This window comes from Arachis hypogaea, chromosome 17 (genome assembly GCF_003086295.3).
Source record: "Arachis hypogaea cultivar Tifrunner chromosome 17, arahy.Tifrunner.gnm2.J5K5, whole genome shotgun sequence".
Lineage (NCBI taxonomy): Eukaryota > Viridiplantae > Streptophyta > Magnoliopsida > Fabales > Fabaceae > Arachis > Arachis hypogaea.
In genome coordinates this window covers 6,005,169-6,022,953 of record NC_092052.1, presented here as the reverse complement: position 1 = coordinate 6,022,953, position 17,785 = coordinate 6,005,169, and the positions used below count along the sequence as shown (strand labels likewise).

Sequence of the window (17,785 nt, the reverse complement as noted above, 5' to 3'; positions counted from 1 at the left end):
TAAGTGGTTTTAACTTATTGTTTTATCAGTCATAAATACATATATATACATCTTTTAATATAAAATTATATTAATTTTTTTTTTAATTTTAAGAGACATAATTTACAATTCTAATAAATTAAAATACATAATTTTTTATTCTAATAATAAATATACACTGAAAACATTTAAAAAATACTTTATCTATATTTAATTATAGAAATATTATTAATATGATATTTCTATATATATCTAAATTTGTTTCCGAATTCCATTATTAAACCTTTCTCTTAATCATTTCAACTTCTTTCTTAAACCTTTTTTGCTTCACATTCTACTTATTTTTCCCTCTTCAAATATATATTAACCAAGGTAACTAATTAACTACCACACTCTTATGTCAGTGAAAAAATTCAGCTTGTAACGTTTTTTATGTTTTAGCCATTTGAGCTTTACTAATTAGTAATTACTAGGCACAATTAAATATAAAAATATCACAACCAAAACTTTAACCACAACATAATGCCATTCATTGAAATATGAAATCCAACCTTATTCATATATGGATATCACATGTCAGATTAAGTTTTTAGCCTAAGACGGTATATTAAAGTGCAATTATGTTTGTATACACTAAATTAGTCATAAAATCAATTTATTATATAAAGATTTAATTTGATAAAATTTGTTAAAACATAATAATCAAATAATTCATTAGGTAGAAATAAGTCATAGATGGATTATCTTCTATCAGATTTGTCAAAAAATTGGGCAAATATCTTAGGGTTACCCTTAACTATTCTAGAGTGATCCATTCAGTTTTTTATGGTGTCTTGAATAAGATTCGAAGTAAACTAGCAAGTTGGAAATGAAGTTTACTCAATCGAGCTGATAGACTCTACTTGGTTAATTCTGTTGCAGCCGCTATTCCCATGTACCAGATGCAGGTCTCTATTTTTTCCAAAGAAATCATTAGTAAACACGATTTTTTCAAGATTAATTATGATACTAGTTATCTTGGTTCGGGTGATAGTGTTGGTTTTGCTTGTGTTATTAGAGATTGTAATGGGAGTTGGCAAAGGGGGTGTTTGGGAATGATTGAGAGTAATAGTATTCTTCAAGGGAAATTGTTTGCTATTTGGAGAGGATATCTCTTAACTTGGGATGTGGGCCAACGAGATGTTATTTGTGAGACGCATTCTATGGAAGCATTTAATCTTGTTACTAATAACCAAGATGGTTTTGGGTTTATTGATCCATTGGTACTCAAAATAAGATATATCATGCATTGGAATTGGTGTGTTGACTTTCGTTTGATTATGAGAGATGTAAACACGGTGACAGATACTATGGCAAAGATAGCGATAAAGTTACAACTTTCTCATGTAGAGCTTTCTTCACCTTGGGAGAAATTTAAGAGTAGTCTTAAAAAGGATTGTCCCTTTATTTAAGCAGATTCTTTGTTTTGTTTTTCTTTATTCAGTTTATTTCAGTCACCAAAAAAAAAGTTATTAGATGGATAATTTAAAAAAAACTAAATGTGATTCTTAATATATTTTAAAATTATTTTTACAAAATTACATAGAAATAAATCTAATATATATAAATAAGATCAAAATTTAAATAAAAATATCTCATTTCTTTTAGGTAGAATTTATTTTTAGAGACTAAAATGAGAAGATTAAAATTTAGTATTATATTTAATAGTAAGAGTTTGAAATTAAAATTTCAATACCAAAATATAAAATTTCAGTCACTTTGATATTTTTAGAAAATAAAAACACAGAAAATTAAATTTTTTTTAAAAAAAATTAAAATTTTAATGATATTTTTTTAAAAAAAATATCTTTATTTACTTTTTTAAATTCTAAATTTATTTTTTAATTTGTATATTTATTTTAAACTAAATATAATATTCAATCTCTTAATTTTAATTTCTCTTTTAAAAGCAGCCTTAATATTTGGTATTAATAATATGTGAAGAACTTTTTTCTAATTTATTTTTTCGTATTTTTTTTTTACTTTTTTTCTCTCTCCTTCTTCTCCTGTTGCACTTTGAATAATCTATTTAGTTGTGGTTTTCAATGTGTACGGCTCATTAATTTGGTTGGGCGTGTTGTTGACTAGTGATGGTCACTTTTTCAATGTTCACCGTGAATCTCACTAGAATTATGTCATTTGAGTCTCTAATTAAACCGCCACAAGAGCCGAAATCCCTAACTTAAAGAACTGAACAATCCACATTTATTTTGCACCAATGTTCTTTCGTCGGGGTCCACCTAACTAGAATTGAATGCGACATTTATAAAGTTATTGAGCTCCTTTTCTTAAAACGCAGCTTATCTAAATACTCAGTATCTCTTGTATTAACACTTTTTTTTTATCTTAGATTTGAACTTATATTAATGAATTTTTCATTTTTTTTTATACATTACAAATATTGATCCTTTAGCATTTTTATTCTCAATTTAATTTTTTATTAAATTAAAAATAAAAAATTTTATTTAACTAATATATATTGTTTATATAGATATTTATAGTGCACCATGATAACTAAATCCCTTTGTAATTTTTTGAGTGATGATTAAAAAATTTTCTTCATACCTATTTCATCTAAATAAATCAAGAATGAACAAGATATAAGGTTAGTTTAGATTTGCTTTTGAAAAAAATATTTAATTTTTTTTATCTTTTTAAAAAGAGTAAACTATTATTTCTATCCACGAAAGTTGAAAACGCTGACATATCTACCCATAGAAAAAGGAAATTACCATTTGTACCCATGAAATATAGGTTCCACATAACAAAATTATCCAAACATTAAAAAATTATCCAAAATTTCTAAATTACCCTTATCTTCACCACCACAGCACCTCCTTCACCCAATCACCTTTCTAACCCTAACCCTCTTCACCCAGCCACCACCCCTCTTTTCCCTTCTAATCTCAAATCACACCACCACCACCTTCACCCACCACCACCCCTCAAGCTCTTCACTCAATGGTGGCTCCCGCTACCCCCCGCAACCGTCACCGGAATCCTCGCCCTCGTTCATGGATTTACCGGCGAATCTAGCTGGTTCCTCCAGCTCACTGCCATCTACTTCGCCAAGACCGGATTCGCCACCTACGCCATTGACCATCAGGGCCACGGCTTCTCCGACTCAATCAATTTGATTGCCTAGTCATGCTGTGGAGAATTCCCATTGAGATCCAACTGCTTCATGCCCCAGATCACGGTGATTCTTATTGTATATGGTCATATTTTCTATTCATTGAGTAAATGGCCGCTTTAGACCCGCAAGGCTTTCATCGGAGCACATCACTTTTGCTCTCAGTGGACCTTAGTTTCTCAGTGGAAGAGGACCTTAATGAAGAAAGAAGTCAACTTTCTATACATAATTTTCTGAATAGCCGAATAAAGGGCTTGATAGCCACTCCCCTGAAAAACTTAAAAGAAGATGATTCGCTACTTCCGAATCGTTGCATCTAGCTCCTCCAGTCTCCTCGATTGGCCCCTTCGCCCCTTAGTTCACTATTTTTTTGTATATAGAGTCGAGTGCCTGTCTGTGATTCGGGTTTGGATATTCTCCCGTCGGCGGCGCAATCGCGCTATTAATCGCGGATCGATCCTGGACGTTTCCTTCAAAGTGGAGTGGAAGCGGAAGCTGGCGCTGGCGAGCCTGCGGAGGAAGGTGGCGCATCCCCGAGCTTTGACGGCGCAGGAGCTGCTACGGATATGCAAAGGGGTGGTGGTGGAATTTGAGATTAGAAAGAGAAAGAGGGGTGGTGGCTGGGTGAAGAGGATTAGGGTTAGAAAGGTGATTGGGTGAAGGAGGTGGTGTGGTGGTGAAGATAAGGGTAATTTAGAAATTTTGGGTAATTTTTTAGTGTTTGGATAATTTTATTGTGCGGAACCCATATTTCATGGGTACAAATGATAATTTCCTTTTTCTATGGGTAGATATGTCAGCATTTTTAACTTTTGTGGGTAGAAATAGTAGTTTACTCTTTTAACAAAAATATTTTTTTAACAGACAAAAATTATTTTACATCTGAATAGACTTTTTAAAATGAATTTTTAAGTATTAAAAACGTCTTTTGCTTCTATTTTTTTAAGCAAGGTATTGTTAGCTTTAAAAAAAATAATTTATTTTTTTAATAAAAGTACTTTTTTTATGGTTAAGTACGATTTTGGTCCCTAACGTAAAGGTCAAAAATTTGTTTCATCTCCAAGTTTTTTTTGCAAACAAAATTGTCTCCAAAGTTCATGCTTGTTTTAAAATGCTCCTTTCGCACCAAAAATAAATTTTAATGACAAGTTTGCCCTTTGCGGTTTGTGTCCCTTGATTTCATTCTCGTGAATTCGACTGCTGCTCCTCAAATAACTCTTAATGTTCCTTAAAACACTTGAAAGCTGAAACGTTGGTGTGAAACCCTCGAATACGTTGGTGCGAAGAGAGTCTATAGAAGGGGTTGTCGCGATTTGGCTGGTTTAGGGTTCATAATCGGTGGGGGTGTGACATTAGTCATTGATCTTCATCGCTGCTCCAACTGATTGTCCAGGTACAGTTACTTTCCATCCCTCCAGTAATCACGTCAACTTTCTATAGCTAGGATTTGTATATTTGTTTTTCTTTGTTTCAGTCTCTGTTTTAGTAATGTATTCTGTTGAATAACAGGGTTGACTGAGCAGAAAATGGTGTACATAAACATGAGGATATATCATGGCGGTGCATTCGGATATGAAGACGGGGTTTATAAGTACTTCAAGGGTCAAAGTACAATTATCGAGGACATTGACGGCGATCGTTGGTTTGTGTTTGAGACCTATGAATAGTTAAGGCAGTTAGGGTACTTGCAGGCCAACATTGCAGCCTTGTGGTATAAAGATCCAAGCTTGGATGATTCGGAGACTAACTTGAAGATGCTGAAGGGTGACACAAATGCAATCGAAATGTGCAACATTACTGGGTTAAGGGGCTTGGTAGAGTTGTTTGTGGTCCACGATATTGGTGATGCGAAGCCGTTTCCGAAAGTGGGTTACATTGACGTTGGGGGAGTAGCTGAAGAAGGGACAGATGCTGGGATTGAGTTGGTTATTTTCAAAGGGCACGGGACTGAGGCAGCTGAGGGAAGTTGAGAACCTAATAAGGGAACCGAGGGTCAAGGAGATTTTGAGTGGATGGAAATGGAACCAGTGATGAAGACAGTGAGGACCCCAAGTATTTGCCATCCAATGAGAGAGGGACAATACATGTGACATTCACTTCACTGATAGTAAGAAGGAGTATGAGTACGTTAGTGGATTTGATGAGGATAATTCTGTTCCTAAGGAAGATACTGCTGGCAAGGGAAAGAGGTTGGAATAAGTCAGTTTAGTGATGAAGATGGGGCAGATAGTGACGAGTTGGAGGTAGACCATATGATTGGTGGAGATGATGGGGAGGACAATGATGCTGAGGATGATGCTGATGATGCATTAGATCGTGGGGGTCAAAGTTTTCCAGTTCATAAACCTTTGAAGGACATGAGCAGCTATAGATGGGAGGTAGGAACACTTTATGCATCCAGACAAGAATTTAAGGACACTGTGTTGGATTATACAATTTATACGGCTAGGAGCATCAAGTTTAAGAAGTGTGACTTGGTGAGGGTTAGAGCTGTTTGTCAGAAGGATTGCCCTTTCTGGCTCTATGCACACAGGGTTGGGGATGAATCCACGTGGTAGTTAAGAAGCATGAACCTACAACACACCTGCATGCAAACACACAAGGTTGGCATACTGCACACTAAGTAGCTCGGAGCCCAGTTTAAGAAGAAGGTAGAGTCTAATCCTAGAATAAAAATAAAGGAGTTAGTGACAAAGGCACACAAGAAATGGAATGTAACTCTGACCAAGTCCATGGTAGCCAAAACAAAGCAAGAGGCACTAAGCCAGATTCAAGATGCATTTAGGGAACAGTATAAAAGGATTAATGATTACTGTGCTGAGCTTCTAAGGACAAATCCAGGTTCATCGGTCAGCCTGAAAGTGATCCGGAGCCCAGATTTTGCCCAGGAGGTCCAGAACCCAGAGTTGATGAATTATTGTATATTCCAAAAACTGTATATCTGCTTTGATGCATGTAAGAAGAGCTTCTAACATTACAGACCCTTTATCAGCTTGGATGGGTGCTTCTTAAAGACTCCTCAGGATGGCTAGTTATTGACTGCAATAGGAAGAGACCCCAATTACCAGATCCTTCCGATTGCTTATGTGGTGGTTGAAGCTGAGACAAAGGACTCCTGCATTTGGTTTTTGAGACATCTATCTGACAATTTGGGTGCTGAAAAAATTGAAAGGTGCACATTTATGTTGGATCAGCAGAAGGTAAACATTAATTTGATAATCGTTTTGGGCATTATGAATTATTGTGAACACTATACTAACTTGCAAACTCACCTTTCTACTGCAGGGCTTGTTACCATCTTTTGAAGAAGTTATTCTAGGGGTTGACAACCAATACTGCGTGAGGCATCTGTATAACAATTTCAGGAAGAAAGTCCCTGGATTGGAGCTGAAGAATCAAATGTGGAGATGTGCAAAGTCAACGCACTGGAAAGATTGGGAGAAGGAGATAAAGTCACTGAGGCTCAAGAATGAGGGTGCATTTCGGCACTTGAATTGCATTTCACCCAGGTTCTGGTCCCGTTCTCACTTTTCATTTCATTCAAAATTTGACTCCCTTGTTAACAACATGAGTGAGAGTTTTAATGTTGTCATAGTTGAGGCTAGAAAAAAACTAATTGTGACTATGTTTGAGGTCATTAGGGTCTATGTAATGACTAGATGGGCTGCCAATAGAGATAGGATTCAACTGTACCAAGGTTACATCATGCCAATAATTAGGAGAAAATTAGAGAAAAGTGCAAAGTATGCTAGGGACTGGAGACCATATTGGTCAGCTGCTAGTAAGTATGAGGTGATGTGTGGGTTAGACAAGTTTGTTGTCGATCTGTTTGCTGGTGAGTGTTCCTACAGGAGGTGGCAGATGAGCGGGCTACCCTGTCCTCATGCTATCAGCTGCATCAACTTCAAGGGGTTGGACTTGGAATCGTTTGTGGATGACTATTACAACAAGGATGCTTACTTGAGGTGCTACCAGGAAGTCATACATCCTCTGAACAGGCCAGATCTGTGGGAGAGAAGCCAGTATGATGATGTCATGCCACCACCATATAGGAGGCTAAGTCACCGGCCAGTGAAGAAGAGGAAGCGAGGACTTGGGGATGAGGATAACAGAAGCCAAACTCACCTCTCCCGTAGGGGTCAAATACAAAGATGCTCTAATTGTGGTGGTGTAGGTCACAAGAAATCAGGTTGCACAAAACCTAAGAAGGTATGTGGCTCACTGTTTTAGGGTTCAGTTTGGTAGTATACATTGTTATATATTAAATTGTGACATGAATGTTTCCAATTTTTAATTTTTCTCACAGGTCCAACCTGCAACCCAACAAGCTGGCAAGGGTCTTAAGAGAGGTATGAAAGTTTCAAGCTCACAACCCCCTGGCCAAATAGTTCAAAGAGGAAAACTTAGCAGGACTTCATGTTCTCAGCCCAACCCTGCAACAACTCAGCCCAACCCTACAACAACCCAACGCAAGAAACTAGCAATCAGGCCCAGGAAGTCAGCAGCTAAGCCCACTGATCATTCAACTCAGCCCAAGACCTAGGCCAAAAAATCAAGGCCTGCACCAGCTCAGTCCAACCCTAAAGCTCCTTCAACTCAACCATTGCCTAAGAAGAGCAGTGCAACAGAATCCTCCACTAGCAAGAAGGACTCACATAGTCAACCAACTGAGAGAAAGAGGCATTTTTTGTTATCCACACTGGTGCACCTTATATCCCACTGCAGAAACTGAAGCTAATGGCAAATTTGCCTCCTAGTGCATAGGGCAACCTTTGGATGTCATTAGTTATGATTTGACTTTTATGGCTGTTTCACTAGGCCTCAAACAATGTTATTTTGTTAATTTGTTCTACGTGGCTAAGTGGTTTTAACTTTGTTTATGAACACTGTTGGTCTGTCTTTTTTTTGTTTAAGTGACATCTTTAATTCTGTAATTGGCCTTTTTAGCTTATGGATTGTGTTATGCATGACTTGAATTATCAGTGTTTTAAGTTTCATTGGTCTGTGTTTTATGTCATTACCAGTTGCACATATATCTACTTTAGAATATTGCAACACAGATCCTCTGCTTTATGCTTGGAAACCAACACAACACTGTCATTCATACATTCAAACATGTTCACAAAAGATACAGCACAAAAGATCATTGTAACATGAAAAGTTGTCCTATCAAATACCCAAAAGAACACAAAAAAAAATCCTAAAATTCATGTTCTAATCATCTACAATTTAATTGCATTTCATATGCTTGCCTTAACTTATGTGGATTATGCAGCAACAAATACAAAAACTCAATCCACCCGACAACCCCTAAAGTAGCTACAATCCTCAGCTTCCATTCGACATCCTTCAACCTTGTCTTCAAGGTTGTAATTTTCTTCCTGCTTCTTGCAATTTCAGAATCCTGCTGCGCTCCTCTTGCTTCCGGGTTTGCCCACTGAAAGAAATCACAGGCATCCTGAATCTATCACAACCCAGAATTTCTAAGATGAAAGAAACCCAGATGAAGAAACTCAATCTCACAAAATAGAGGCTAACAAAATACCTCATAGTAGACGCAACCCTAAAATTGTCGGTCTGGATTGTCCTTCGTCGTTGAGGTTCGCAGAATTGGCCTCTCCCCATACCCACATACCAACTCCTTCACAGGCGATCGAATTCGACACAATCTGGAACTCTAAGAAGCCATCGACGCAGTGTTTCCGACCCCTTCCTCTGCTTCATTGAACCCTAGCGCAGCTTCCTTCCTCTGAGCCTTGCCAAGAAGACGATCCTCTACTCCTTCTTCCACAACGTTCACTTTTTTTATTATTATTATTATTATTATTATTATTATTATTATTATTATTTGACTAACAAATAGTAACGAGCAGTAACAAACTCAAGGGCATAATTGTCCGTCAGACCATTTTAAAACAAGCATGAACTTTGGGGACGATTTTGTTTACAAAAAGAAATTTGAAAACGAAACAAATTTTTGGCCTCTACGTTAAAGACCAAAATCGTCCTTAACCCTTTACAAACAAAATGATCAATCTCCAAGACAGACATGCGCAAACTGACAAATTGCTAATCTATTATATAGCTCTAATTTCACAACCAAAATGTGTCACATGTCACTTTCTTATTGCAATTGGAATCAAATCTTTTCCTCCAAAATTAAGGAATTCTCCTCTCCTCTTTACTAATTTTACAACCAAAATGTGCCACATGTCACTCTCTCATTATAATTGAAATCAAATATTTCCATCCATCCAAAATTAAAGAATTATTCCCTCCTCCTTACTAATTTTACAACCAAAATATGCCACATGTCACTCCCTCATTGCAATTGAAATCAAATCTTTCCCTCCAAAATTAAAGAGTTCTTCCCTCCTCCTTCTTCCTTTCTTTATTTATCTCATTCCTTCAACCACTCTATCTATTTTATATATAATTATCAATATTAATGACTAATTACTAATTTGGTAATCAAAATGTGCAACATGACATTCTTTAATTGCATTAAAATTAAAATTAAAATATTAAAATTAAAACTGAAATATACTTATATTATGTATCATATATTACTATCTAATTTAATAATCAAATGTGTCACATGACACTCTCTTATTAAAATTGAGAGAAAATATTATTTTCAAAATTAATAAACTCCATTCCTAAATTCTCTCATCTACCTCTCTCTATTTTTTTATTTCTCTCTACTATTTTTACTCTATATATAATTTATATTTTATATTAGTAATTTGACAAATCAAAATATTTCATCCGATGTTTTTTTACAATTAAAATAAATCTTTTTCTTCCAAAATTAACAAACTCTCACTCTCACTCTCATTCTTCATCTTTATCTTTCTCTCTCTTTTCTCTCATTCTTTATTTTTTCTATCTTTCTCTTCTACGGAAAACAAATAAACAAAATAATATAATTTAAATAAAAAAATTATTATTATTATGATTATTATTGTATACATAATTTTTTATTTAGTTTTAAATTTTCACCGCTTATGTTTCTAATCTATATTTTCATTTCTCTTCTTTCAAATATTTATTACATATGATTTGGAGAGAATACTAATGTTATAATTAAAAGTTAGAATCAAGATTCAATTGTTTTAAAAAATTAATTTTGAGTTAATTTTATAACTGTCAGTATAATTTTTTATGCTAATATTTAATTATATTTTTATATACACAGGGAGAAAAAATATTATTTTTAAATAGTAAGTATAAAAATTAATTATTTATATTTGTGCAACAGATTTAACAGTTAATACTTAATTAAATATAAAAGTATACACGTTAAAGTGTTTTAAATTTTAGATAACAAATGTTAAAATTAATTATTAATAAAAAATTAGACTTTTTATATAAAAATAATAAATAAAAATCTTATTATTTGATTTTTTATCTACAGATATCTTTGTCTTCTTAGTCAAAGACTTTTGTTAATCTACGATTTTTTTGTAAAAGTAGTTTGATTTTATAAATCTTTTGTACCATGCATAATTTATAGTTTTATACTATAAGAACAAAGTGGACGGTAATTTTAAAAAATCTATATTCCCGTAATGTTATTACGGATAAAAATACTAGTTTCTATAATATATTAAGGATATTATTTCAAACATCAAAAGTTTCCTCTAACACGCATTTGATATTTTATATAGTTCTAGTAGCTCTCATCAAACAGGTCAACTTCTATGAAAATATAATAATTAATTTATAAACCCTCTTAATAAGAAAGGCATAATCTCTATCCAAACGCCAACGTGGAATATAAGCCCGTACATGCAAGATTATTTTAAGTTATTTTAAAAGGAAAACCATTAAGATTAGAACAAGAACATATTGAGGCTTACTTAATAAACATAGAAGTATTATTTAGTTTTGACTAAATGACATTTGCATTACACAAGTAATCATGGATAATGACAATGTTTATCTTGTTCACATTTTAAAATTAAATAAATAAAAGAAAGAAAACTTTTTTTTCGGAGGTTCAAAATATTATGCACATACTTAAAGATTTTAACATAGACAAAAAGGATTTCAGAAGAGAGAATCGACAAAAACATTGTAAGAAGAACAACTACATCAATATCTAAACTAAAGTAGTGATTTTAATCTTCATTAACTTCACATTGTAAATTCAGTGTACACACTCACCTCAACTACACCACAATGATCAATGCTATTAATACCAACAACATTTTCTTTTATACAAAAAAGCTCACACATCAATTCACATCTCACATTTGATATATGTATGTGTATATAATATATATATCTCACAATGAAATCATCTTCCTGTGAATATGAGTGTGTTCTCCAGCCATACCTACTTCTCCATGGTCATGATGATGAAAAAAGAGCGTCAAGATGCCAACTAAGCACAACACTGAACCGACGAGAAGTTTGTCATAGCGCTCGACCCAGTGAAACTTCAGCTGACTAGCCCCGTAGAATGACAACGCTACTAGCGATGTCATCACAGATATTGTGCTGTAACATGCACCATGTCTCAAGCTTAGTGATGGTAACAAGTTTCTAAACTACTAAATCTTTACATAGTTGTTGGCATCAAAACAAGACTATACATAAAGAAGTAGGCTAGAAACTAAAAAAATTCAGGGCTTCAAAGAATATACATCTTCAGTACACAATAACATGCAAAGCTCCAAATGCAAAACAATAATCAGGATTCTTAAATTCAAGGGAAAATCATATTTGACTTTCCTTGAGGTTTGGTGTATACTTTACAAAATACAAGGGTAGCGGGCTTATTAAAAATACAGACGAGTCAGGTTGAATTTCACCAAATTTTAAAGGAGTGTAATTTTCCCTAAACTTCATTATTCTTTCAAACAACTCAAAAACCCCGAGCCTCCCTAAACAAATGTAGACGGTTTGAAGGGAAAAGTATAACTGGAACAGGTTGACTTTAATGCTTAAGTCAATGTGAGGCAGATGACCAACATCAGAATTTCTAACCATGAATCCACGATAACCAGCGACACAGTTTCACAGTAAACATGTGACTTTATACACTTGCAGGAAAAGCCAACAGCAATGCACACAGAGAAAAGCAGAGTAGCACATTTGAAAGAAGAAGCACAGAAAAAATTTGCATTGCAATTGACTGATACCTGAATAGCAGCACTATGATGGCAAGTATCATCATGGAAGACGAGTTTCCAACGGCAAGAAATACCGGAAGCGTAGTAGCACAAGGAGACAATGCAGGAACAAGGATAAGTCCTGCTACGGCCATTTTCTCCATGGGTTGGTTGTGTGAATGACTATGGCCACCCTTTCCACTTAAAAACAAAATAACATAACCACCACCAAGAACTACAAGTAGCATTGATGCAAGCTTATGCACTGTTTCTTCACCAGCAATGGTGTTTGCCATCGTGATTGCTGTTATGCCAAGCAGTGAAGTGGATATTACATGCAAAATTGCTCCAAGCGCAGCTGCATGGAGAAAATGGATTAAGTACAAAATGTAATGCCGAGAATGATGCAGATAATGATGCCATAATAAAACAACTCGATATATTATCTTCTGATGATATCGTATCAACAAACACAACAAGTAAAAAAAAAAAATACACCAATCAAACACGATATCACCCCATGTTATTGCTAATTTGATTAGTGGAGGGAAAAAAGTTACATATATAACAATGTTATCATCCATCAACAAAAGCTTCAGTGTACTCTCACGTGTTGGACCATTCTCCTTAATCATCTTTGCAAAGCTGAGATTTCAAACTTAAGATTTTAGCATGCAAGGTTGCGCATCAATTAGTTTTGTAGAATACAGTTCATAGAATTGCATACATACACCAAAAAAAGTGCATACTATTTGATTTCATTAGTCCTCAACTGAGAACCCTTTCCTATGAAAAACTATAGATCGAAGATAATTTTGACACGCCAAGCACCAAATCAATTATTAAGCTAAGAGTTAGACTAAGATCCAATAGATCATTATGATGGGAGGTTAATGACTACCAACAAGGTGCAACGATTCATGACACACTCCACAAGCAAACTTTTCTCTTTTCCCTCTTTCTGGGGCATAATTCTAACTCAAGTCCTTACACATAATCATATCATTGAATACAAAAAACAACAGAAAGAAAGAAAGAAAACATTGAGTAGCAGATGGGCAAGTTATGAGCATAAGCATTCAGCTAGCAGCACTTAAAGCATTACAAATTGGGAACCAAAATTTTTAAAAAAAAAAGGTATATGAAATGTTGAGAACTCATAATCCCATTTTTCGTATTTCAATAATCTATTATACAGAAACCCAATCATGAATCATCAGAGAGAAATTTTCTCATTCTTGATACCTCGATCCATTTATAGCATCCACATCAACAGATCAATGCTTCATAAAACTAGAACAAAGCTACAAAATCCATAATCCCTAAACCCTAAGATTGAAACATGACTTACGCTCTAAGCACCACAAAACTAATCAAAACCTAGAAAATCCAAAATATTAATAACAACAATAACAAAGATAAGTAAACAACAACAATAATAACTTCTTCAACCTCACAATGGCAGCATCTGATGCAACCTCATTCACACAAAGTTCAAATGCAAGTAACTAAATAGCTACCAGAAACGGAATCTTTCTCTCATTGGATACAACAGAAAGGTGAAACTAAATTTCATTTCCGAAAACACGGATCTAAGTAAGAAAGAATCAAATCGAAGAAAAAAAAGGAGGAACTCACTAACTAGGAGAGTTCGAGAGAGATTCCATTTCTGAACACGACCAACAATGGAGAATGGAAGCCAGTGAGTTGGAATGAACGAATGCAGAATCGAAACCGTTGCTATTCCCCCAATCGTGGATAGATCTTCGGCGCTGAAACCATCCATTGCCAAAGCAGCTAAAAAAATATGCAAAAAGAAAAAAAAATTAAAAAAAAAGGTGAGATTATGGTTAGATTAGATCTGTGAGTGGAAACCCTGCAAATGGAGAATCGAATTAGAAGATTGAAAAGGGAAATTGAATTGCCATAGTTTTGGAGAAAATAGAGTAAGCGGTAACAGCAGTTGCAGAGGGAAAAAAATAATGGCAAAAATGAGAAAAAAAAGCAAATAAATAAATATTATTTTCTTAAAAAAACCGTTGTACATCCGTTAAACCATTTAATTATTGTGATTATAATTTTATTCAATTTGTAATTAATTTTTTATATTTTTTAATTGTATTTTTGTATTATTTTTTTTATAAATTAAAATATTTATAATTAAAAATTTAACTAGATTTTTTTCTAAATATTTTTTTAAAAAATTATTTTGTTAATTTTATATTTTTTATATAAAAATAACTTAATTATAAAATTAAAAATATTATAAAAGTTAAATTAAAAAATATATATAAAAATTTAATTAAAATTTTAATTAAATTATAAAAACTCAAAGAATAATTAAATCTTAAATGTACTATAAAATTTTATTTAAGTAGTATTTTTATGAGAAAAGTTTTACACTCAAGTAAAATACTTAACTAAATTCAATTAAGTTGTTATCAAGAATTTTAAATTTAAGCATGCCTTTTTTTTACCTATGTTGTTGCTACATCTTTTTCTTATTCTTTTGTTATTATTGTCACCGTCGTCATCACCGTCACCACCACCTCATCCTTCTCCTCCTCTTTCTTTTTCTCTTTTCTTTTTCTCCTTCTTCTCCTTCATTTTCATCATCGTGGTCTTCTTTTCTTTTTTCTTCATCTTTTTTTATTATTATTATTATTGTCATTGTCACCACCATTACACCACCACCTCCATCTCATCCTCCTAATTCTTTTCTCATTTGAATTTCTTTGATCTCCTCCTTCTTTTTCCTCTTCCACCTCCTACTACATTATCATTATTATCATCATCGTCCTCTTCTTATATGTATAACAGTTCAAACTCTTTTTCATTGAAGGGAAGAGTTCTGTTAATTTCTAATGGAATGAATTCATTGATTTTCTATTTTTTATTTATGCATTATTGTTTCTAAGAGAGAATTTTCATTTTTTATTTTAATGATTCAAATTCATTGGAAGATGGTTTGAATCTAGGTTGAATTTCATGATCAATTGAAAAATTAAATCACTTGAATTAAGTTTGAAGATCCCCTCTCTTGATTCTTCTGGTTTTAAATTTAGATTTGATATGTGAAAGGGAATCACCTAAATTTAAATCTAAAAAATTGTGTGGTTTATAAATTAGGAAATGAGCTTCATCTCTTTTCATGAGAAATTGATCAAAAAATTGGCAATTGATTAAGTCAAAAGAAGTTAAAATACTAAAAAATTAAAATTCAATCACTTATGATTTGACAGAAATCTGTAATTATATAATTAAGATAAAGTTGAGATCTATTATTCCTAAAAAATTAACATCTCTCAATCTTAATGTTCTTCATCATATTATCTTTTAATTGTTTGCTTACTGTTTTCATTTACTACTTCATTTCAATTCTGCAATTAAGATTTATTTACTGTGTATGTTCTTAATTCATTATGAGCCTTGTTGTCATTTATTAAATTCAATCATTTACCTTTCAACTATTTATATTTTTGTCATTTATTTTTAGTCATTTATATTACAGTTATTTATTTTAATATTAAGTTATCTAATTTTATATTATGTTCTTTGATTAATTTTCATCTAAATTTAACTTGTTTAACTAAAATAGTCAATTAATTATTATTGTTTAATTCATTAGTTCTCGTAAAAATAATAATTCACTTACCGTAATATTATTTGATATGATCTGATACACTTATCTCAATAATTTATGCAAAAGTGATAGAGCACACAGATCTTCTCAGAGTGACAAATAGGCGTTGCTGCAATTGTATAACACTAATAATCCACCCTCATAATTCAGCATTTTATCTTTATTAACTCCATATAAAAAATAATTTCTGTATGATATATACATATATTTGATTTTTTTTATGTTTTTATTTATGTCGTTATTAATTATAATTTTCTATTATTCACTACTTAATTGATTTAATATGGAATCAAATATTAAATTAGATGGAATAAGTAAAATTTATTTGTAAAAATAGAATCAATATCGGAATATTATTTGAATGAGAGAGAGGTGATGGTGATTGAGAGTTACATTGCATTTGTGAATTGTGAAATGAATAATGTTGGGATTGAAGAACTTCCTCATCAAGACGGCGCTCTCTGATCTCTACCATAGAAGTTGTGTCGGTGGGTCACATTATTATTTCATTTTCAATCCCCAATTCTTGTCCTCCATCAAACAATAATTATACTATTCATTACCAATAGATAACCCTAACTAGCCCTAGCTACATTAGATTCCATTGTCGTCATAGTCGAGGAGCTAATAGAATATTTGTATAATGTGTATAATAAACTATAAATTAATTAAAGATCGAACTTTTGATCTTTTAGATCTAGAACTCTAATATCATGTCATGAAACCACTCATCTCAAAAATTTAAACTGATAAAAAAAATAATACTAATAATTATATCTCTAATACTGAATCAGACATTCCTAAACTTCTATTATACACATTAGACAGATACTCCATTAGCTCCTTATACTCCCTCTTATATTATAAGTATTATATAATGAATTCCTTTGCTTGTATTGTTAAGAAAAATATTTCTTTTAGAAGTAGAAATAGAAAAATATATTATAAAAATAATTTTTATTAAAATTAGAAGCAGTTATTTATTTTTAAATTACAATTATATATAATAGTGAAGAACAAATATTATTTCATATAATATGACATATTTAAAAAATTTAAAAAGCATAATTATTTTATTATATATTTATTTATTAATATAAAATAAAATATTTATGTAAATAATTAATAGAACATACTAATTATGTTATCCTTTTAGTGATATTTCTATTAAAATATTTATTTTAATAATAGCATGTAATATATAATATATTTTTTAGATACATACAGATACTACATACTAGCTAGTACAATTTTTTATTTTAAAATAGCACAAAAATTTTTATTTAACAAATAATAACCATAATATAATTTAAATCCAATTTTAGGATAATGCAATAGAAATAGAGAAATTTGATAAAAATTTGTACAGTGCAGTGGTTGGTATTTTATATTTTCTTAAATGGATATATTGTCTTTTTTAAAAACAGTATGGGAATAATTTGTAAGCCTAATCATTTTTCAAATTTTCCCTCTTCAATTGTTTCTGTTTATGGCAAAAAGAATCATTACTTGCTTCTAGAAAAACACAAAAAAAAAATTACCTTATTTTTCATTAAAACTTTTTAAAAGTATAAACCAATTACTCAAAAATAAAATAAGTAATTTTTTTTTTTAAAGAGATACTTGTTTTATTTATTCTAAAGTAGATACACAAAGAAACCAGCCCAATACAGTGTCACCTATATTACTGAGACAACTAGTAGCAGTTAAAGTGTCAAAATTAATCTAACCCCAATCTCAGTTTCATCATGCACTCAGTTATCACCACCAACACAGCTTAGTAACAGCTTGCTTTGTCGTTTTATGTGTGTCTATATATATTTGTGTTGGCTTGCTTAATTAATCATCACCAGCATTAGCCCAATTCATTGT

The 17,785-nt window shown here is 32.3% G+C and overlaps 2 protein-coding genes across 3 annotated transcripts; one reads left to right on the top strand and one right to left on the bottom strand.

Annotated features, from left to right (window-relative positions):
• Positions 1–5,883: 5,883 nt before the first annotated feature.
• LOC140180463 (uncharacterized) lies at positions 5,884–7,694 on the top strand. The gene is made up of 4 exons (XM_072221640.1): positions 5,884–5,992; positions 6,200–6,351; positions 6,437–7,360; positions 7,458–7,694. Exons 1-4 carry the CDS (start codon positions 5,884–5,886, stop codon positions 7,692–7,694), a joined length of 1,422 nt encoding a protein of 473 aa, XP_072077741.1.
• A 3,562-nt stretch (positions 7,695–11,256) lies between these two features.
• LOC112765692 (uncharacterized) lies at positions 11,257–14,299 on the bottom strand. Of its 2 annotated transcripts, XM_025811565.3 has the most exons (4): positions 14,196–14,299; positions 13,909–14,067; positions 12,301–12,628; positions 11,257–11,656 (listed from the first exon to the last, which is right to left on the bottom strand). In XM_025811565.3, the coding sequence occupies exons 2-4, from the start codon at positions 14,054–14,056 to the stop codon at positions 11,443–11,445; spliced, it is 690 nt and encodes a 229-aa protein (XP_025667350.1). In that variant the 5' UTR covers positions 14,057–14,067; positions 14,196–14,299; the 3' UTR covers positions 11,257–11,442. The 2 variants fall into 2 exon arrangements, with proteins under 2 accessions (XP_025667350.1, XP_072078319.1); XM_072222218.1 differs by having other exon boundaries at positions 13,909–14,216.
• Positions 14,300–17,785: the final 3,486 nt, after the last annotated feature.